Source organism: Bombus pascuorum, chromosome 10, assembly GCF_905332965.1.
Source record: "Bombus pascuorum chromosome 10, iyBomPasc1.1, whole genome shotgun sequence".
NCBI classification, from domain to species: Eukaryota; Metazoa; Arthropoda; class Insecta; order Hymenoptera; family Apidae; genus Bombus; species Bombus pascuorum.
This window is the reverse complement of record NC_083497.1, coordinates 7,244,604-7,268,755: the sequence shown is the minus strand read 5'-3', so window position 1 is coordinate 7,268,755 and position 24,152 is coordinate 7,244,604. Positions and strand designations below refer to the sequence as shown.

Genomic DNA, 24,152 nt, shown 5'->3' with positions numbered 1-24,152 from the left:
CTGTTTCCCTTTTTCCTTTTATGTCAGCCATCGAACAAGAAGTCACAAAAATTCCAGCGGCCCGTCGAGTATCGTACGTCACGGGCTACGCGCGCGTCCGCGAAGACGAGAATACTTGTCCTGCCACAATATGATACCGAGTGCCACTTAACAGTGCGAGTAAACCCTCGACGCCTTTTATTGCATTTGCGGGCGGCAGCTATGCGAATGGCAGGGAGACGCTGAGAGCAACAAAGACGAGAGGTGAACATGGTGCCGCGAGAGATACCGAAAAGGGGAATAAATGGGAGGTCAAAAGCGAGGAGAGAGAAAGAAAGGAAGAAGGACAAGAGAGAAGGCAACGAGAGAAAGAGAGGCGAAGAGCGAAGGGCGCAGGCGGAGGTCGATAGCTCCATGTTTCTACTGGGTGTCGCGTTTCGTAATGACAAAAAGGAAAGCATGATATAGGGGAATATCGAAGCTGAATGGAATTCCACGATATTTCCCTGGTCTCGTAATTACGACGGATCTCTTTCGTTTCGACTCTTCGCCAAAATCCAACGATTTTCGCAACGTTGTCTCGCGCACCTTTTACGTCTCCGCTTCATCATGCCCAAACGAGACGCGCGATTTGGCAAGTACGCGAGCGCAAAAATTAAATCGTCGATCCGGACTGCCATTTCCCAACGGCTGCCAGGGCTTTCTAGCGGTCTCTGATCGTTGAAAGGGATCGCCTGTGGCAAGGGATGCGGCGTAAAAGCGGTAATTATCGAAGGAGACAAACGATTGGACAATTCGTTCACTGAAAAACTCGATACGAACGGGACCAGCGTTCAATATGCGACGCGATCGAATCTCCCTTCCCTCGACCAGTCGCACACCCTCTGTTTCTGACTTTAATGGTACGCTGCATCTCCAAAGAGCGGTACGAGAATCACGTGCCACCAGACAATTCTCTCTGGCGCATAATATCAACGTGTCCTCGAGATCCTTGGGCTTTATCGTTTATTCAATTGCTCGCTATTTGGAGGCAAATTATATTCCCGGCGTGATCGCACACGTTAAATCCCGTTTATGATCGTACATAATGGAAGTTCAGTTAATTTCTAATGAAGATGACGAAACAGAAGGTTAAGAATATTTCTATTTATTCTGTTCATACGGACGGGTGATATACGTGAAACACGACTTTCATAAAAAGTAAATTTCCATCTGTCTCGCAAGGATCGTTAACAAGATCGATTCGAACTTTTCTTTATTCCACGATAGCGAATTGTCGCGAGTTATTCTGCCGGTGTCAGAAGAAAAATCACTCGAACCTTTATATAATTTCAGGTCGGCACTGACGACAAATGGAAGATTCGTTTCATTAAATTTACAACCGACTGAAAGGCTGTCCGCGCTTTTTTCCCGAGAGGCGACGCTAAGTGGCAAGCATTGGCGTCTTTAATTCCGGGGGCCGGCAAAGAGAGCTCGAATAAAACCGCTCGTCGATAATTACGCAGGCTCAGGGTTGCTTTGCGTCCTTTCATGCCGGCAATCGAAAGACAAAACTGCTTTGAAATGCGGCGCGCGCCAGTCTCGCGCAAAGACCTCCAGGTTCTCGGCGAACTCGTGTCTGCGCTAGCCGGATACACGCTTCTTTTTTTCTGTCTCTCCCTCTCTCTCTCTCTCTTCTTTTTCGAGTGCACACTGCACACCCTCTCACGCGTACGTGAGTCGTCTCGCGTGTCAAGCCGGTGGTCGAGGACCTCGACGAATCCGTGGAAAAGAAGCCGAGAAGGGAAAAGAACGAAGAAAAGACGAGAACGAAGGAGGTGGAACGTGAAGAAGAAGAAGAAAAGAAGGCCGGCCCTTGTTCTCCTGCACAGCCACTTCAATCGTACTACTTTTAGGCTACAGGCGCACTCGCGTCAGACTTCAGAACTTTTAAGAAGCGCTTACACAACCGGATGTACCGACTAGTTGACGTATGAATCTCTATGTGGCTCACGTGTCACGGCCCGAAGACTTTTCTCGCCAGTGTTCACGGATTTGTCCCGCTCGTTCCATCGTCGACTTATCTCTATCCTTCCTACCATCTTTTTTCAACTTCCTTGTCGCGCCTGAAAAATATCGGGCAGGTAGTTTTATAGAGGAAGATGCTATAGCTTACAAGTGGTACAATTCGTCTAAATGACGAGTAACTCGAGAACAAGTACCTACATGTTTGTGCTAGAGACTCGAGAATTGCAAATTCAAAGTGTTACGTCGGCCGACTCTCTACCTGAGCCGGACCTCACATCGCGGACGGATGGCAGCCAGATGTCCGCACATCCTTATCGCGTACTCTTGAAAACACTCGCAGCCTGACTATAAATCTCAGAAAACTGGCGAAAGTCTTTCATTGCAAACAAGGGCTTTTCCACGAAAGCGTTTTCTAAGGTTTCTGGTTAGCGTCTGGAAAACACGTGAACGCTAAGTGTTCACACGTGCGATGCCTCCTACTCCCAACTTTCCATCGAGGGTGGCTAATACCCTTCCTAGTCCATCGATAGTCTTACTAACCAATAGAAACAATTTCTATTACCCTCACTTCTCCAACCAAAAACTGTCATCAACAAATCAGATGATTCCGTGCGTTAGACACACCCTTCCTTAGCTCACCTCCGACACAGCATCGTCACTATCAAGTCAGTTCGTCTTCGTCGTCAATTCAGTCAACACGTCTACAACGATCGCTCAGTCCAACGAACTCACTGAGAAGCATCGTAAAGTCGCAATCTAACATTCTAACCGATCAGTCGCAGTCGAAAACTCTCTGTACGGTCGCGTTCAAATCAGTCACATTGTATAAGATATAACTCGAACATTCTAGTGGTAACTTCCGATACTATTTAAACCGACACCTTATATAAACTGTAAGTATTACTGTGATACAAATATATATTTATTCTACAACCGTAGAATAAGTTGCATTCAGTGAATCACCCCGGTTATCCTAAACGAAACACGGGGAGCGACCATTTCGCGGCGTCGATTAGCCGAATCGTAGCGAGAATTTACGCCTCTCGCTGACGCGTTTCCTCGCGACCGCGTCTCTTCGCGAACGGTCGCAACACAAAGAGTTTGTGCGTGTTCAAGATCCTTGAAAATGCGGGATGATCGAGAACAAGGGAAGACTCGTGGGCAACAATCATTTGTAAATTGACACGGTCTTAAGTTATGAAAGATACAGTTCTTTAAAGAATCGAGAGTCGTTTTAAGAATCATTATTACTGTATCGTTTAATTATTATTGCATATTGTCGTCGTTCTATATACGTTACTCTATGTGGAAAGTTATTTGCAGCTCTCCATTCCTATATTGGTGTATGCAATTGTACAGAATAAACGGTCTTTCAATTTCCTTTTAAAATGCAAATACTAGAACGAAAACCAATGTTATCTAAATAAAGCCACTTTATTATTACCATAGGGCTTTCTAGCAGAAGATAAAACGTTTAAATCCGGCAAATAATCAAACTTTTCTGATATATTGTTATGCAACAGCATGAAGGAAGAATTGCTACAGTTTTCTGCTCAAGATAGAAGATTCGCAATAAACTTGGATGTCTCAGTCAAGGAAGAATAACTCGGAAGACATCATAAAACCCTGCAACGAACACAAATCGCTGTAACATCGTGTACAAAAGAAAGAAGAAGGAAATTCCCCAACGAAAGCATCTGCTCCGGTGGAGTAACTTTCTTATTATACGCGCCTCTTGTTAGTTTCTTTAATCCAGTATTCTTTAATCAACGCGAAACATCTGTCTCGCTTGTTTCCACCCTGTGAAACTTTAAGCGGCCGTTTATGATAATGCGTCAAGAAATTCGGGATCGAGTTTCGTTTGAAGAATCGCGAGCCGCTTGCACCGATAGCAGATGGAAATATCAGGGAACGTGTTTGTGGTTGAAGATGTTTTAACCCGAAATCCTTTAATTAGAGTGCCGTCTTCCCCGTATTCCTCGATGTGCTTACTCTTTAATTGCTTTTCTTCGATCGTTCTCAGAGCGCTTCGCGCGGTTTCCGACGATCTCGAAAGACGTTCCAATAAAATGTCTTTTAATTGAGATTCGTAGCTGCAGCCCCCTTTGCGATCAACTAGATCGGCGAGAAACTTTTTTACCGACTCCCGCCGTTCCGACTTTAATTATTTGTTTGGGTTGCATTCACCTACAGCTGGATATACATACACGGGCCAACTGGTAAGCGGTGTAAATTTGATTATTCGAGAACGAAGCAACGCGATTTGCTGAATGATTTGCACGTTTAAGAAACATCACTGAAAGTATTTCATAAGTAAGAATACCTGTTTGAATGAGAAGTTATTTTTAAAGAACGTTACGCAGAATTCGATGGAATATAAAATAAATATTGAAATATATGAAATATTATGATCGAACTGTATCCTACAAATAACGAAATTTTGTTTCCGTGGTAATTCAAGTTTCAAAGTCCACTAGCAGGTCGGCGTAATCGAACGATCGATCGAGTCGTAGATCAATCGGTGCATCGTGTAATTGCATTCGTGTGGACGATGACACTCGACCATCGAATCTCACGGATCACCGTGCGTATTGCATTTAAATAGAATTTTTGATACGGCGCTACAACGATGTCCAGCGTGTTCCCCGTAACGAGAATTCAAGCACCGTCACGCGACGTCGAGCCGGTCAGAAACGACTAATCAAAATCGGTTGAAAATTGAAAATTTGCGCTAATGACGAGCGTAAATCAATCATATCTCATTAATCAACGCAATATTGGCGATCGGCATGAGCGTAGAAGTGGTAAACAGGTAAACGACTCGGTTTACCTTGGTCCGGATAATTAAAATAAGAAAGAAGGAAATAGAGATGATTCAAAAAAAGCTGGTAGCAGTTCGATTTTAACAATATCCTGCTTTGCAATGGCGACGTATTAAACGGCACTGCGTAATATTGGCGTCGTGCGCGAAACGGTTTCGTTAATTAAACAGATTAGCAGACACCAATATCGCGCGAGAAGAGACGCGATGTTCGCAATTCACGGAATGCTATAAAGGTTTTACGGCAGCTGAAAATTTCGATTCGACATTCCTTTCTTTGTTCGTCGTCGACTTCGTAAGCTTTCGCATTTTTGAAGTCCGGCCCGACGGAATAATTCAAAATTATTCGACCGTAACCGTACGTGGTGTGCACTCGTAAATGGACTTAGAAGCTTTTCACACGTGGTTGGAAGTAAGATTCGCAGCGAAAACTCGCGCTATTATCTTCTACGTCGAGTCGTGGATTCCGTAAAGCCATCGGTAATACCATACTTCGTTATAAAAATTTATAAAATATGCTAGTGTGATGAAGAAAATTTAAACGTCTTTCGATCCACGCGATAAGTAAAATCGTCTTAGGAAAAGGAAATATTTTCAAACGTTCTCCTGAAGTGCTTCAGGTACTGGCGCTATATACAGCAGCTCGCGAAAGCATTCGAATACTTATAGAAACCTATCATTTTACGAATATTACGAATATTATGTACGTTATATAAACGATTTTAAAACAAATCTGCAAGCCAATGTGATCATGAATAATGACAATTGAGTTTCAGAACAATGCTGAAATTTCGAAATGTTGTATATATAATATACACGTGGAATACATATACAAAAATCGCCTGCATTAAGCGTTCAAATATTCTAGCGAGCTACCGTACATGACGCGAATAATAAACTTCTTAAAATATCACGACTCTCATAATATAGTATTAAACGTAGAATTAAAATTTATAGCTCGGCAATGAATTGCCAGCTTAAGCGGTCTCTATATCAACGTCCATGGAAGCCGAACGTCGTTACACCACGCAAAGACACTGCCACAACACTATTTTCCTACTTCCTATATTTCATTTCGATGGGTGGTCGTCGTACACGAGCGGCGTCGTCGGTACGAGACCGAGAATCACGTTGAACGAAATGATACGTAAAATGGCGCTTACACAGGCTGAATCCGGAATCCTTCACGTGGATGACCACCATCGGCACCAGTACCATCACGATGAGGTTTACGACGTGGAACACCATTCCTGGCCCGTGAGCTATGATATCCTGCGGCACAAAATAGAGAGGTACAAGTTACGAGCGGAAGTTGCTTGCAGAGAGCGCGTGGCACATGAAACGGTACGGAATAGAAGGAGGAGAGACAGATAGAAAGCGAAGAGGAGGGTTGAACGGGAAACGCGGCATCCTCGTTCTCAGCGTGGATAGACGCGCGAGGGTGGTGGTGACCGGAGAACGGTGAGCTTCTCAAAATACGAAGGCTGAAATGCAGTCCGTTGAACTACCGAAAGTCGTTTATTATCCATGCAGAGGCCCCGTATCCGGCCGTGTCTGTTGCGGAATCCACTGCAAAATGAAACGTTCTTGTTCCTGCTACGAGGGTTGCTTATTTAAATATAGCGCGACAGGAGTTCGAGGACCTTCTATTCGCTAGCTGAATTTAAAGGACATTCGTTTGATGCCGTTACATTCTTACATTGGTCATATATTAAATACATTGGTGTTATATTAGATACGATGGATTCTTCGATCGATTCTACTTTTACTAGTGTAGTATCGTGGACAAAAGGCCTAAGAGATATTGGACAGTGTCGCGAGAGAGTCGAGGTGCCGTCAGGCCCATCAATGTATCGCCAGTCCTTCGATTGAATAGTTTCGTAGAAAAGGCCTACGTGATCCTGGCTACGAGTAGATGCGGAACACGTGTGTGGTGGGCCTAAGAAAAGACAAAGGGATGTTAAGGGAGTGTCACGTAATTTTTTAAGTAATTACACGACTGTTGATTTTTTTAGTATAGTCTTTATTCTTTAGACTCAGTGTTTTATTACAGAGGTCAATATTGTGACTGAATTGGAATTAGAAATAGAACCGGATTGAAATTAGAAATAGAACTATTTGAACGGACTCGTACCATCAAAGAAGAAAGCTCGGTGTGGGTGTTCCCTTTGGAACTCAGAACGCGGATTCGTTGTCCACACTTTTTGGTGGAAAAGTGAGGGTAACGATCCGCGATGCCCATTGGTAAAATGAATTAGATAGTAAAGACAAGGAGAGCTAGATATGGCTCGTGGGCATCCTTGTTCGTGGAAAAATTCTTATCTTGCCAGACACCCGCTTTCTCCGTATTAGGTAAGAGCGTGCAACAAACATAAACCGAAAATATTTACGTGAAGGAAACTGAAACTGAACAGATTCGGTTTATGTTTGTCTTCCTAGGCCTGTTGCGAGTTAATAGAACAATAGATAGGTCTTGGCGTCCGGACTACGTGGAATTTTACAAGGACCGTCACATCTGGCGTACCACATGGCAAAAAGGAAAGTTGGTACGTGACAGGAGAAAGACGAATTAACGATCAGTGTCAGTGGAGAAGCCAGAGAGTGTGAATCGAGAAATCAGAGAGTGCGAATTGCGTTGTCGAGAGAGTGTGGTCCGCGTGAGAGAGAGCGTTGGATTCGTGGTGACGAGAGTTGCAAATTAACTATTGAGTTGTCTAAATTATAGTACGTTATTGTATTTAGTTCCCGTTAAACAACCACTGTTTCCTGTTTAATCAACATCTGTACAATCCATTCATTGTAAATTAATCATAATAGTTTACGATACTACACTAGTTTTATTCGATTTGAGTCTTTTGCATTACGTGGCAGACAATCCGAAATAGTTATACACCGATGTACGCGAAGACAGCAGAGTGAAATTACACAGTCGGACTAGCGTTTAAATCATTGGCTATGAGATACGAGCTGTTCAACGCCTATAGCACGGTGAAAAATTAAACGATATTCAGAGCAGGGTTAGTTGTTTAAAGGCGTCGTACCGCTGCTTTTAATACGGTACCTCGCCTGCGAGATTACGCGTTGAAAATACACGATACGCGGTGGTAAAGCCAAACAGCATGCTGGCGATGAAACATTTTCATCTGATATAAAATATTCCTAGGCACGTTTCCGCGTTATATTTCCCACTGTCGGCCTTACCGTGTGCGTTGCGCTGTTTGTTCGCCGTTGGACCGCTCGAGAGGAAGATAAAAAAGGTACAAACGAGAAAAATAAGGAGAGCCGTTCATTACACATTCCGTATTTACGAGCTACGAGACTCTTAAGGTAGACAGTGATGCGAATTTTTCACGAACGTTACAACGTTCGCCAATGAAAACACGTTACAACATGCCGCGCCGGTTGCTTTTCTTCGAGACCAACCTTCTCGCTGCTGGCCAGGCCGATCTTTCAAGTTTTATGAACCGACCAGAGTCCGGATAATCGACGAAGCCGTACATCAGCCGGACTAAACTGAAAGGGTATTTGTCCAGTCCGCAACTAAACCGGCGGCGACCGGTACGTCAGAGCAAATATTTACGAAGCGCTTGACCCAATTACGTGGGACAAAAGAATACCATGAATTTCAAGGGAGGTCCGGCAAATTGCACAACTGAAACATTTACGCGCGTGCAGCGGACCACGGATGGAGCACACGCGGCGACCTCCGTTCGTCTTCGCGGGCACAAAGAGAGAAAACGCACGAGGGCGGAACGAACCTGGCATAATAATTCCGTTGTAACAGTGGTAGAGACCTCTTTGACTGCGACGAAACGATCACGGTGACAGAAAGGTATTAACAGGAAATGGAATTCCGCCTGATCGAATTAACAGGACATGTTAATCGAGACAAATGGATCTATCGGGATAATCAGGCGAGCTAAAAGCCACGCTAATACTCGTCCCGTAAAACCGTGACATTACTTACGACGCGTCCTCTTGTACTCTCGACGTTAATAAAACGCGGCCATTTGCATTTTAATTAGTAGCACGCTTCAATCTTCCGCGTTTTTTTTAATCTATTCTCTTTTCCCCCCTTTCCCTTCAACCTATTCTTCTTTTTTTCTCTTCCCATTTTTATTTTATTTCCCTTTTTAACGTCATGTCTTCTCATATATATTACGCGCGATACGTTTTACGAGCTTGATAGAGAAACTGATCCCAGGAAAATTGATAGGAGACGCGAAACAGGGTTGAAAATTGCACCGCGCGGATTCCCGTTAGTTTTCGGGATTAATTTGTCATGTATTATTCATACATAGGGTGATTATTCGTGTCGTCAAATTATTCATAGTAGGTTGTTGCCGTGCGATCGTCATTAGTCGAATTATTACTCGATTAGCGGCCGACGATTAATCAGGCTATGGTAATTATCAAGTTCAGCAGGCCGGTACTGCCATTGGTACTATTTGTTACAGACAGGAAATTAGCTCCCAGAAGAATGTAATTTCGACCGCTGACTCCGAGCGATATACTGATTATACGATAAAATATATCGTTTGCAAGCGAATCATGTATATACATGTGTTTGACAAAATTTAATTAAACCACACACGTTTCATATAAAACGTAAATACAATTACCCGTTTGTTGAGGGGGCGAACGTGGGAGAAACAGGTAGAACTTTCTATACGATGACTGTCCCTGTGATTGTCCTGATGATAAACAATCGTCATCCGATCAGTTTGTAATTTATCAACGTGTTACAATTAGCTAGATCTTTTTAATCGTTAATGAATCTCACCTGATTAAAAGTTGCACGCGTCGAATTACCGAAATTGAGGTATCACATATATGTAGATATGCAAACACGTATACGCATATTGAACTTGAACAGAAAGCACGGGAATCCATTCTAATTAGCGACGCAGGAATTTGAACTCCACTCTGCTCCAGGCGACAGCTGAATTGCGACTGATTTTAAAACAAATTTAACCCGAAAAGGAATACGCTAGGCGACAAGGACGGTAAATATTTCGTCTCCTTTACGTACCTGGAATAGATACGAGCGATCCGAACACGTAAATATTTACACGATACGTTTATATTTCAGAATATGCAGAAAAACCATAATGAAAACAACCCATTCATCTGGATGAAATTTTACTTTCTAAATATACGTAAAATTCATTTCATAAACCTATTAATCAACGCGAATTTAACAAAATTTCTGTTCTTCCTTCTGCAAACAATGAAGCCTAACGACGAGGCAGGCTCTCCGGTCAGATTTTTAAAATTCGTGCAAAATTTAGATTTACGAGGATGGATTTCTGCTGTACATTGATCGATGTACAAGGCAGTCCCTGAGCGGAGTCAGCACGAGCAATGTTTACGCTGACACGATACTAGACGTGTATTTGCGTCATCGCCAAGGGGAATATACGATATAAGGTATATAGACGTTAGCCAGAGCATCGCTAATTCGCCTCGCCGTAGATAGAAGGGATGAGAGAGAAAGAGAGGGAGAGGAAGATGAGAGTCACGGTTTGCAACGTGGTCCTTACGCTAGGCCGATCATCAAAACTGCGGTGTGCATTTCATAGCCTAGTCTGACAATCTTTACGGCTTCGAGATAAGAAAATAAACTCTTTAGATTTTATGTTAAACTTGCTATTATCGCGTTCGATAAAACTTCAGCCTTCACGACATTGTCCCAACCTCCCTGTTCGATCCATGGAAATAAGTATCACCGCTGTGGTTCGTAGCTGAAACTGTCGATCGAATCGATTCGAACCAATGAAACTTCCACTTTTGGTTAGCTGGGTTCATAATCCGTTACATTAGCAGGTTACGAATTTCAAACAGTTTGTAAAAGAGAGAAACTAATTGAAATAGATTCGGGGAAATGTTTCTTTCGGCGTTAGCTTACGTGCTTTTCCGACATAGCATGTCGACTTAATATCCCGCAAACTGCACCTGCATATCAACAAGCTTTCACTTAATAAACTTCGTTTAATCCGCGAGTTCTGTCTAGGTGCAATTTATGCTGATCCAGCTGCGAGCAAGGTTTCTACGAGTTAGTTCGATTTCCACACTGATTTGATTAGAACTGGAGCTTCTACTTGGTCAGAAGAACCGTACGCTTTAGCCATAAAATTCTCGTGATTTTTACGGAACTGACGTGACTCGCATATCTTGAAACGTACTATAGAAGAGATTTTAGTATGAGACAAGGATTGTTTCAAATATGAAGAAATTTTTTGTACGACGATCTAATTGGCGAAAAATTATTTCCGGCAGAAATAGAATTACCGGTGGATTTGATAGCAGCGTGATTATGTGACACGTACAGAAAATCCGTATATTCTTTAAGAACGGTCTGCACTGGAGTCGTAAACTCATAAAGTTTCAAAATTACTGACCAGGAAATTGCTTTCGTGCCGTTGAGGAACTATAAACGAAAAAATGTAATTTCCAAAACGTAAGTAGCCGCGTCCGTGTTGACTTTACGATTCGAGCTGGTTCGCGGAGCAATCGTTTCTGCGAACGTTTCCGCGGAAAAGAAGAGAAATTAGAAATTAGATTTCTGTTTGTGAGGTAGCAGCGCGATAATTATCGATCCACGGGTCGTTTGAAACGCGATTTCGCGTCGTATCGCGAGCAACCAAGCCTCGTTCGATTATTCTCTGGAAAAATAAAAGGGAACGACGGGCGTTAACGCTTCCCGATAGATTCACGGGAATGAGAATCGACAGTTTAGCAATGCAGGCTGTAAAAGGCGTTCCCGAATCGGAAGCAACATGGTCGGCTTTAATACGAGAAAAATGCAACGATCCGCAGCAGCTCGTCTCTTCTACACGTCTGCCATTTTTGCTTCACGAACGTGTAAAGTTTCCGGCAGCGACGCCATATGCTCCAGATATTATTATTAGTTTAGTTTAGCAACGTGCTTCTTGCCAAAAGGGGGGGGGGAGGAGAGGAATGAAGGAGGAAAAAAGGCAGCCGCAAAACAGGTGAAAAATATTTTTCCAACTTTCGTCTATTTCTCTCTTAAACAGCCGGCACGCGTTCGTCTCTCCCTTTTCAACGCTATACTCGGCCGATTCACTTTTTGTACTGTTCTGTATGTGCCACGAAAAAATGTATAAATTTTCCTGCACGCTCACGCGTAAGAGAAAGTTTTTTAATATCACCGCGCATCCCGTGTCGTTTGTATTAACACGAGGAATACGTTTACTGCGGTTCGTTTTAAAAAAGTGGTTAGGTTACCGGCGATATTAAAAGGGTTACTCACCACTGACAGGCCCTTTTCGATCAACAAGCAGAGGCCTACGGGTACCGTAGAATCTGCAACAGGCCAAAAAAAGAGATATATTGAAACAAATAATTCAATGATGCCGACTGACGAGTGAGAGGAAGAACGAACGAATTCCGGACAATCCATTCGCCTGGCGAGTGGCCCCCGTTCGTTCGTTCATTCGTTCGTTCGTTGTCTGCTTTTTCGAAACGACAAACTTTCAAAAGGTCAGTAACCCGGGTTCCAGTCCTCTGCAATTGACTGCAGACAGCAAGTGACGAGGGTCTGTCGCACGATGTGACGTTCCAGAGGCAATCGGAAGGATAGGGAAAAGGGAGCAAAATAGAGAAAGAGAAAGGGATGACAGGAGAAACAGTAGCGCACGAGGTGAAGGCTGAGCATCGAGGATAAACGTTACTAGTGATCGAGCGCCTCGTTGGTTGGTTGACTGGAAGGGATAACACACAGGACACACACGTATACCATCATACACGAACAGCCCTGTGAAAAAAAGGAGGAAAAACCGATATCGAGCTAACAGAGACGAAAGTAACTCACCAATAAATCAGCTAAAACAGCGCACGCTACGAAACGAAAACCTGATCAAAAGTCGTGTTTCTACAAGGTAGCAAAAACAGATCGTATCTTCTTTGGTATAAGAAACAACAGGTATGGTGGTTTTGATAAATGTACCTTCGAAAACGGTAATTTTATAATTACGGTCTTTATGTAGTAGATAATGAAATTTGTAGATTTTGAAAATATTCTCGAAATATTTGAAAAACGAGTGTAAAACCTAACAAATTCGTGCGTTAAATTTTAATAACCATCAAAATCTGTTAATTCCAAAATGATAGTTATAGCCTGAATATTTCAAAGCGCTGGCTAACATTTGAATATCTAAAAGCCATTGATATTTATAAAAGTTTAAAGACGACCGTTTGAATTTAAAATGCTAAAAATAAATATGTAGCATTTTATAAAAAAAGAAATTTCATTCCACCCTATAAAGAATCAGTGTAAACTTAAACCTGAGAAAAATAGGCGGGGATTATGTAGAGATATATTGTTCGCCACGGTTTTCTAGCCAGTAATGAGCCGTGACTACTGATTTTTTAGGCGCCTCTCGTTTCAGTTGCAGCTCAAAGCGTTACATAATTTCTAACATTTAAATTTCTTTCCTCCGCTATTTTGTGCTTTTATTCAGCCTGCTTTTATACGCTTCGTTCCATCCTTCATCATGCAATCTTACTTTTATTACGTTATAAGCTTTTTATGGTAAAATAAAAGAGAGAAAGAATATGGTTATCGAAATAAGTAGAACTCTGCTTAATATTAGCAACGTATCATAATCAACTCCTTTATGGATAAGAACCAATCGGAAATCAAATAACGAAAATATTGAGAAGTTGGAAAACTTTCCAAAAATACGAACCCACAAATGAGTTGCAATAGAAACTTTCATAAAATACGAAATTCATTCCCCGTTCTTTCCTCTTATCATTCTTTAAGCAATTTCTAGGATTTGCCGAGTCAAAACACTTTGGTAGATTATGCAGGATTGAACGCAAACCAGCATCATAGCACAGGTACGTTCGTACGATTTCATTTCGAGCGGTTCGTCCTCATTCTTCGAAGTATCGTCCGTCCCAGCGGATAAAATATGACGAAACTTAAATAAGTTTAAGAGATGCAACTGTACGATAGGCACACCCGCAAAATTGAGAGCCGCAAGGTCCTTGCGGAAGCAGGTCACGGATCTCAAACACTCCGACATTTGCAAATGAAAATGTTCTTTGCATTAGGAATATCGACGTGAATTAAACCGCGACGTTTTAATTATGATAAAAAGGTATTGTGACTTTTTGTCGTACATTACCGACGTGATTATCCATCTTAATGCTTAACCAACGACGTTAAGTCCAATAATTATATACTATACGATATTACTATAGAATAAAGGTGTAAAAAAAAAAAAAAAAAAAAAAAAGAAAGGAAAAGCTTCGATTACACGAACGTCGAATTAATTTTATTTTAACTGCTTTCGATAGAAGAGTACAGCGTATGGCACGTACGGCACTTGGGGACATAAAACGGATAATTAAAAAGGAATTAACGACAATTACAGGCTATCACTGGCAAAATGAAAACAGTTGCTGGCCGATGAATTCTTTGCTATTTTACAAACAAGTCGATACCAACGTGCTATCTCATCCGCGATCGTATTCACACCAGGGCCGGATAACAAACGTCAAAGAAGCGACATTCGAAAATCGAAAAAGCGTATCACGAACGAGGGCGAATGATGGATAATATATCTTGCTAAACTTTCGCCAATTTCCGATTAGTCACCAACGAGTAGATCGAAATCAATCCTCCGGCTCTTCCTCTCTATTTTATTTCATTATTAACGGGAACGGCTAGAACACATATCGATGAGTCTGTCCGGCAAATACTTCGTTAAATATTTTTTTGAACAAACAATCGCTCGATCTCGTTGTAGGCCGGCTTTTGTTTGATTAAAATATTTGCGCGTGTGGTTACCTTGATCGCACAGCGTTAATTTTTCAAATCAACTGTACGATTTCGAATTGATTCCAACGGCTGAAAGGAATGCATTGTGAAATCCGATTTACAGAAAATCGAACAGCCAAGCTGGAAAATACAGTCGTCTGGCTGTACGCGTAATGCGTAATTCTTTTCACCAACAATATTTAATTCAGTTGGTTATATTTCGAACACACAGTGTCACCGAGATACCAACCACCGCCAACTTGATACCATCGCGCGTTGAACATTTTCGTTGACAGACGCGATATCCTCGCGTTTTTCGGTTGAAAAAGGAAATTCAAGTCCAGCCTGGCTGGAACCTCGCAAAAGCGACAAATAAAAAAAGAAGAGAGTAGGGAAAGTGGCAAAGGGAGAGGCGACGATTGTTTTTTCATGACCGACACGTGTTCCCCGTCGACTAATTACGAGTTCTTTGAATTCGTACGCGTTTTACGAGTTTCCAGCATTTTTCTGGCCCGTACCACAGCGATTCGTGCACGCGTATTCACTGTGTGCTGAATTACGCGCACGTGCGGCCGCCTGTAGCAAGAAAGACAAATAGACTTGATCGACGAATCAAATGCGTTGCATTAAACAAGGGAGACGTGAAAAAGTCGGTTAATTATAGAAAAGACAATTAATAGAATAAATAGCGTTCGCGTGTTTCACTATATTTTATCGGAAAATATGCAAAACACACGAATACACAGTAGAGGAAATAAATTTTTTCTGAAGTGGCGTTCGATAAATTCAGTGAAATTATTACGAGTGCGCCTCGACTGGAAAAATTTTGTCATTATTTCCGAAAGAGGTACGCGAAGCTTTTGTGGTTCGTATAAAATGTAATTTTCAAAAAATCAAATCGCACAAGAATCTGCGTTTCAATTTTCCTTTCACACGGTCGGATTTTTCTATGTTCGTTATCCAATCGTAATAATAATTTTAATCGAACTAAACTATTAACAAAGGAATTCAACGTCTCGAATTTATTATTCGAAATGAGAAAAGACACGTCCCTTATCGCATTACCATTTAAGAAGACGTTTCGCGAAAGCAGTTTTACGGGAACACGCATGAAAATTTCACCGATTTCAGCAAAGTGGGTGTATCGATAATTCAAGAACCGTATCGGTTCAGCGTGACACTAACATATCGCCACTTCAATCCTCCCCTGTTACTTAATGAGAACAAACGATTCCTCATATTTGAAGGTACAACCGAATCCCTTGTTCCTTCAGCTGGGTCCCTCTTTACTCTCGATTCTCTTCGCTATGGAAACGACGCGGCGGGAAAGGGAGAAAGAACAAATTCAAGTGACGTTGAGTACGGCTTGCTAATAGATATTAATGGAACCCCTTTTGCCGTGGAAATACGACCGTTTTTCCATGCGAACGAACAGCAGGGCATCTTCGTTGCTTCGTATCGAGTGTGAATAAAAGAAGAAACGGGAACTAAAAATACGAGTAAAGATACTAAAGAATATAAAAAGAACGCGTTCATATCGACGCTGGAGAAAAATATCCGGAAAAATTAGACGACAGGAATAACCATCGGAACGTGTTATAAAAGAAAAATAGAGTATACGCACAGTATTATACACAATAGAAGCATACGACTTGAGTTTCACGATCTCAATGCATTTACATAACATCTAGTTATCGAATTTACGTCGCGTTTCGCATAATTGAATCGTCGCACGTATACGTCCATTTCTTTGATCTCGTCGATGAATTTATTGTATCACGATAGAAAGAAACTCGAAGGGAGACAGTCTCTGTTTACACGACAAACGCATCGAATATGTCGATGATACACAGCTACGGCTACGAAGCCGATTAAATGTTGCGAGACTAACAGGAAATTGGTTACATATATTCCGATACCATGTTTACGGCTACAATTTAAACGAACACGTCCTGGTTCCTCGCGACAGTTTTGTTTTCACGGCATAACGGTCATGATAAAATCAAATTTTATGCCCTGCTAAAAATCTGCTAGCATAACAGGCCGACATGTTATTTTAATGAATAATTGTGTTCGACGATAAATACGCAGGCACAACAATGAATAGCTGCGTGTATCATTTTATCCAAGGCTGATTAAACAAAATTACGCTGCACACGGAACAATAACCCACTACAGATCGATTATTAGTGCTTACAAATAGAATATCATATTACTAGTTTGCATAAATTGTTCATAATCGTCGTTTAGCGAATATCATTCGGAGAAAGAACCAAATAAAAAGTACGGTGATCCTAAATCCTGCGCGTATTAACGTGTCCGCAATTGTGGTAAACGCCAGACGCAAACTTTCGAGTTTCTCTGGCGCCGAAATTCTTCCGCGAATTTCCTAATGAGCCACGGCAGGTTGCTCCCTAACGAGTCAGCCGTCGTATTAACGGAATCAAATTTTTCAGGGAATTCATCGGGAAGGTAGCGAGCACGAGTGAAAAAATTTTTTCTTTCTCTTGTCCCTTTTTTTTTCCAGCAAGAGGAAAAGACAGAGACGAGATGAGCAGTGGTATCTGGGGCCTCGAGGGTAATCGACCTCCACTCTTGAGCACCTCTCGGATCTCAGCCGCTAATTAAGACTTTTACTTTTTCCTTGGTAAGTCTCTTCTATCTTCTCGAGTGTCCGGAGGGTGGTAGAAGGAGGGCACGACGACAACCGGTGTTGGTTGCGGACGTGGGTTCGTGAAAAACCGTGGAGCGAGATGGCGCGAGAGCACAGCTGTCGGGAACGGGACTAAGAGGATGGCCGACGAGATAAGATCAAATCCGAGCAGGCAAATTTTAATTATATCCCGACATCGAGTTGGCAACATTCCGTCGTTTTTAATAAAACTTTCGTAAAAAAAGAAAAAAAAAAAAGAACAGACTGGAGAATGGCAGAGGATGGGAGGAAAGCCGAAGGGTTTTTCATTCGTTGATCTCCTTCGCCATGCAATGCGCCAACTGCATTTTATAATTTATGTGAAAACGATTTGCATCGTGAATAAATGTTGAAAACGGAATGAAATGACGTGAATAGAGAAGTTGGTAAAAAACGTTACGAGAGAAGCTGTTTGTAGCTATTTAATTTAATTAGTATTCCAGTGCAAGAAAATTTGAATCGGTCCGTCGAAATTTCCAAAATATCGTTAATAATATCTGGCGTATTTAATCACCGGTTCGAAGGGAATGAATCACGTGGAGGCGCAACGGGGACTCTATCAATTCGAACGCAATTTATCATTCCGCGGTTCGTGATAAATTACAAAAGGGCTGCAGATTTTGAAATGGGGGAATCACGTTGCTACCCTCGGCGAGGTCCCATCGTGTCGAATAATGGTAACTAGAGATCCGAGTAACCTGCTCTTCGCGTGGATCGTCAAGGATACCTACGGTTTCGATATCGGCGTCGAGATTCTAAATTGCGCGCATAAATCTCCGACGGTGAACGATTCGCAAAAGCGAGGTCGGAAAAGCAGAGGGTTAAAGTCGCATGAGCCCGCGAAAGCCTTCGTTTGAATGGTGCGAGCTCGATTCAGGATCAGGGATATATGAAGAGGAATAGCATGGAAAAACAGGCCTGACTAAAGAGAACGAAATACTTTGAAGGTTGAAGACGAGGGAGAAAGAGAGAGAGAGAGAGAGAGAAAGACAAAGGGTGCGCTCGAGATATAAATACTCGCTTGGACTCGAGAGATGAGGAGTGAAAGCAATGATTTTCAGTCGGTAGTTTCTTTTTCTCTTTTTTCATTTTCACATCTTCTTCCTCTTTTCCTTCTTTTGGTCCGCGTTTCCCCTTCTCTCTATTTCTTTCTTTTTCTCCATTGCGAGTAGCGGCGTCATCATCAACCAGAAGAGCTTCACAAGTACCCTAAACCACGGGGTGCCGAGTGCTAATTACGAATAATTATGAGTACTAATTAAGGCTTCCCTTTGCAGCGGCGCACGAATTACGAGCAAAGCCGTACGTATAATATACCCGTGCTTTAACGGCGCTATTAAACGCATGCTAACACCATAGAAATGATCAGCTTTGAAGACACGCAATGTACCCGCAAACACGAAACTTTCGATGGGTTCTCACGTGCACCGGGGACAAACTCTGTCCCTCTCGTTTACGTGGAATTATGTAAATCGAGCGCGATTTAATCATTACTTTACACGCTGTTACTTCCATGTTTTTCAATTTTCCCTGCTACTTTTGCAATAAGCGCTGGATTAACATGTAAAAATGATTTAATGGACGATGAGATATCGACGAAAATTTCGACAGGATGAAACAAATTGTCACTATCGAAAATATATCCGTAACAAAATTATCCACGATGCGCTTTACCAATTTATAAAAGGCTATCGAACTTCGAAAAGATTTTAGACGATTCTCTTTATCAATGAAAATTCTGTCTCTCGGATGACCGAACGTTTATAGATCGTGTTTTAAGCAAAACAGAAAAGTATACCCATTTAACTAACGGATGGTAAAAAATATCGTCAAAGATTTTATCAGTCAAAACTCCATTGAGTTTCCACGAATCCTCCAAGTCTCTTTCTTTTAAATCGAACGTATTACTCCTTAATAAGAACATAAAGGATCTAACGAAACACCCTTTGCTTCGAGTTCGTGGTAAAAGATTAAACATTCTTTGGGTAATTCCCTCGACGAAACCCGTTGAATTGCAAATATGTTTCTTGCGTGGGTAATTGGAATTCGATTTCCATGCCCGGATGAATAGCCAGCCGACTGCACAACGCAAAGTCGACAAATGTTTCTGATAAGCACGGCATTTAACCGACTGCGTCGGCAACGATACGACATTAAGCCGAATACGCGGATGGTGGATACGTGAAAGGCTTTTTGCAGACGCAATCTCGCATATAATTCGATTATTATAGCCTGGCCCGTGTATAGGCAGTGGATTAAGTAATTCATACGTTGATTCGCGCGCGTCTCTATCGTTTCCAAAGGCTGTGCCTCTAACGCGACTAGACTACGGTTCCCACAAATTTCCCTGGTGCTACGTGAAAATCAGTTTCCACGATTTTGTCACCGCTACGAACGCACAGGAACGATGTACACACGATGCACAGTCGAACCGAGGACGCTCTACGGTCGCCGCGGAGAAATAAAATCAGCCACAGAATGAATTAGGGTCGCCGCTATTGGCGTTGCGGTTTTTTGTTCTCTCCCTTCTCCAATGAAATTTTATTACACCCTTTCGTTCGAATTACCTTCGACCAAAGTCGAGAAATTTTTCATATCCACGTCAATTACCAGTGTTGGAGAAAGTTGAACATTCCTCGTAGCCCAAGAATAGCTAGTGATACCTGCCAGCTGTTTCTCTCCTTTATTTCTTTTCTTCTCTCTTCTCCATCCTCGTTCCTTCTGCGCAACTATATCAATGGGAAAAGTTACCGGAGCCGTAATTCGATTTGAAAGCGATTCCTCCAACCGAATCGGTACATCGCGCAAAATGGAGCCCAACTTTACCGGACCGTCGATTGTTTCATAGGCCGACCATCGTTGAAATGACGGTTATGACCGTTAACGAGGCCATGGAAAAAAAGCGCCGAATTATTTCTTTCAATGGCCGCTTTGCAGCTACCACTTTCCACAGGGTAATAACGTTCTCGCGGTTTTCAACTTCGGGGTATTTTTTCCATCCCTGTTCCTCTATCCTCGGCCGAAAATAAATTTCAATGACTGGTATTCCAGGATGCGAGTGCATCGATGCCATTAATTCCTCTCTGTTGCAGCAGAAATCTGCTTCAAGTGGCTGATATCGGTGATAATTACTTGGATTTTTCGCGCACGAGTTGCTCACGATAACGCCACTCGATTTGTGTCGCTCCTATACAGGCGAGCTATGCACCAATGGATCCAAATACTGGAAGAATTATTGATTTCATATATCAATTTGTCCTTGTTCCGGTTACCGTCACTTCCAGCTTAATTTAAATCGCGCTCGGTCTTCCGAGTTTCCCTGATTTCTGTTCTTCCATTCCTTCATAATGTTTCATCCATTAGCGTGGACGGTGGAACGATCGAATGTATGCAAGAATCTTGAAACGTTTAAGGAATTGATTGGAGTTTACTCAAGACAGATTGATTTAAGGCTGTCGGTAAAAGAAGTACGAGTTTCCTTTCGCCAAGTCGAATCTGAAATCTTACTTCGAAAGATCGGGTTTCTTTAAATAAGAAGGAAAAGGTAGGAGGTTTGTAAGATTTAATATTTCCACGGGCAACGGTTACTTTGATTTCAAGCAGTCTGCTCTTGACTATTTTTTAAGGATATTTTTCTAGCAAAGTTAAGGGGATTTAGTTACGTTCTGCGCAACGTTACAAAGACTGCAAAGCGAGATCGTAGCAAGTCTAACGCCATCTGTTTGTTGCACCCTTTCGCATTTGCTCTTCACTCGTTATGTCACTTGAGAACCGTGCGCATTGAGTTACAGTTAACTTTAAGTTTCTCGAAACTTGTCGACCCAAAACTTCTGCGAAACCATCAAACGGACGCTTGCTATAGGTGGTCCAGAAGGAGCATTTCCCTCGAAAGAAACGCAAGGGCTGAAAGTGCGTCTATTCTCTTCCCCTCTGGTCCACTTTTTCTTCCACCTCCAATTCCGGTGAGTCGAAGTTGTGCAGTTTCTTCAACCGGAATATGTGGATTCGAGAGAAAGGAACGTACAAATGCGGACGTTTTTATCGCGTTCGAGTTTTTTTCACGCAATTCAATTATACTCTTAATGCAAGGTCTGTGTTTCGTTTCTCTGTCGACGCCAGGATGCTTTCAAATTTCCGAAAAAGAAAAGCAACGCGGGCGTGTTGTACAATGTACGATTGTTTGACGACCGGATTCTCCGGCGCGAAGAAAAGCAGATTTCGAGTACTAGCAGTGAAACTCGAACAATAATGTCATAACGCATCCCTTAACCCGATGACCCTCTCGACATCAATTCCCGTGGCCGAGTGCTGTGGCGAAATTGCATCGCGCCGTTGCCACCGCGGGCGCGCGCCCCTGTAAAGTATGCAATTAACGCTTGGCGTGCGCATATGAAAAATACATTTCCCTGCGGCCTATCAGATGGCAGTCATTCTGTCGGATCAACGAAACAATTCCGTTGAAAATGATATCAGAATGCGAGTAGCGACCAAGCGCCAACGGCACGTTAAGCAATGAAAATTCACCGGGTCTCGTAAAGCTGTCAACCTCTTTGGTCCTCTATTATTCAAACTTCGAAAAGATTAATTAAAACTGGTGAAAAAACAGCTAGCAACCTGACGGGAGAAGTGTGTCGGACGGCTAATCAACGTAGAAACCGAGAATAAATCACGGAGGTCAGCCGTTTAAACGGTATAATTCGCGCTTCATGACGTCCATGGAATAATTAATCCTCTAATCGCGAAAGAGCGAGCCGCGAACTCAGGGAGGTCCTGCCAGGGCGCCGTTTAAAAAGCAATCTCGGCAGCCAGGCCGTACAGGAGCCGTGAAAATTATTATGCGAGACCCACGGCCACCGGATAGAGGAGGCAACACGCCGGAGGGCTGTATTCGCTTCAACGAACGAGCCAGACTATAAAAAGAGGAAGAAGGAAAAAGAAGGGAAAGGATGTTAAGGCTCTGCAGTAAGGAAAGAAGGGCTGCCACGACGAAAATTCTAAAATATGAGAGCTATTAACCGTAGTTCCCTATGAGCATTACCTTCCCTCATGTGTAAATAATGCAAGCTACCTCCCCCGGATCTCCGCTTCTTCTCTCTTCGCCTTCCTCTTCCACCGTTGTTACCTTGCAGCCTCCCTAACCTCGTACCTGTGACCCTGTACGTGTAATCTGCAGACTTGCACGCGGCCGTACAACCCGCCGGCGCAGCTGCGGAACGAGAGTTTAAACGCATATTCACGAGGTGTTTCCGAAGCATCCAGGCCCCCTTCTCCAAAATCAGACGCCGGAGGTTCTTTGTAAAAGCGTTACACAGAGGGAAAGTTTCTCAGGGAGAAATTAATTTCGCTACCTAATCGCGAGGATAATTAGCCTTGAGAGTTGCGGAGTATCGACAAATTGATGCAACTCAAGAGGCCAGTTTTAGTAGGTCACTTCGTTGCGTTGGCTACTTGTTGTGTTAGCCCTGATATTCTAGGCGTAGCTAACTCTGTAACTGGCCGAATATTTGAAACATTGTACCCGTTAATCGAGTGAGTCGACACATCGTGCAAATTCCACGTGACCGACTGTTGTGCAACGCGAGAATTAATGACGACGTACAGGTTGTTAATAAATTACCGAGCTGAACCCACGGGCAACATCGGACAGGGGTGAAAATGTTTAAGAACAAATCACTCGGAGCATTTTGTAAATATCAGATCGTCATTTAAAACAATTACTTTCGAACGCTACGTCAGAAGAGAAATTTATCGGTACCTTACACAAAAATATTCCTCGCGTGTTCTTAACGTCGTACGTCGTGAAAATTCGCCTCTTCGCGCGTAAATTCAGCCGGGTTAGCCGGACTCTCCACAGCTCAACCAAAGGTAGAAACCAAACATTCACGACTCCATGTACTCGCATTGGGAGCGAATGTCGTGGTTCCAGTTGAAAACGTGGATAACCGACTGCATCGCACGGTAGTAAAAGGACAATGCGCAGGCAGCGGTTGGCAATTCCAAAAACGGGCTTGGTAGAGCATCGAAATTTACGCGTACCGCCACTTTGCCGCGCTAAATTTCGTGCCTTTTAAGTCAAGCTTTAAACGACGATATAAAGGGTCGTCCTTTCAGTAATAAATTTGAATTCAGCCAGGATCACTGCCTCGGATGGCCAGTTTGTCTACGAAGCAGACCCTCGTGGCCACCTTGGCTTTCGACTGACGCGTTACGATAAACGCGGGACGCTTTATAGAAACATGCTTTTGAGAATTATAGTCAAGCAGATCTTTGAAATTCGCTAGGTAATTGTACGAGTTCATGGGAGACATATTATCGTACGAAATCAATTGTTTACCAGTTGTTACATCGATTCAGTTTGGTTTGAACTTTGTTTGAAGTTTCGTTTGAACTTTTGATTCTAATTTAAGTTTGGTCTTGGTACTAATTTGATTTTGCAACAACAGAATGTAAAACCGTAATCTCAGTCGAAATTATCCAGAATCCCTTTTACTTACAATAAATATGGTATCGTTTCAATCCTCCGTAAGCGTTTCGGTCAAAATTCTTATACAACAGTTATTTTTGTTATCTTCTCAACCCGCATGTCCAACGTAGATCCGCACGGACGAGTCACACGCTAATTACTTTTACATTTAAATTAGCAGTTTTTGCTCGCGTTCCCGACACATATTATCTTTTTACACCGCCTCACTTTTACGTAATACGTTTCTATATTCGCGCTTTCGAGAAAAGTCGAGTAAAATATGACGGCAGAAATACGAGGAATTTTCCTGCACGCGTACATTGCAATTTTTACGTGTCTGATAATTACGTATAATACGTAGTCTAATATTTCCTGTTTGATCTTTATCTATAAAGATACA

General features: G+C 42.5%; 1 protein-coding gene across 1 annotated transcript in view; it reads right to left on the bottom strand.

Annotated features, from left to right (window-relative positions):
- LOC132911328 (diacylglycerol O-acyltransferase 1) overlaps nt 1-24,152 on the bottom strand; it is an 89,244-nt gene that overhangs the window by 46,064 nt on the left and 19,028 nt on the right. Inside the window, exons 4-5 of the mRNA XM_060967937.1 lie at nt 12,081-12,133; nt 5,971-6,079 (exon numbers count right to left, since the gene is read on the bottom strand). Of these exons, the coding sequence (XP_060823920.1) occupies nt 5,971-6,079; nt 12,081-12,133 (162 nt within the window). The remainder of the gene's footprint in view (nt 1-5,970; nt 6,080-12,080; nt 12,134-24,152) is intronic.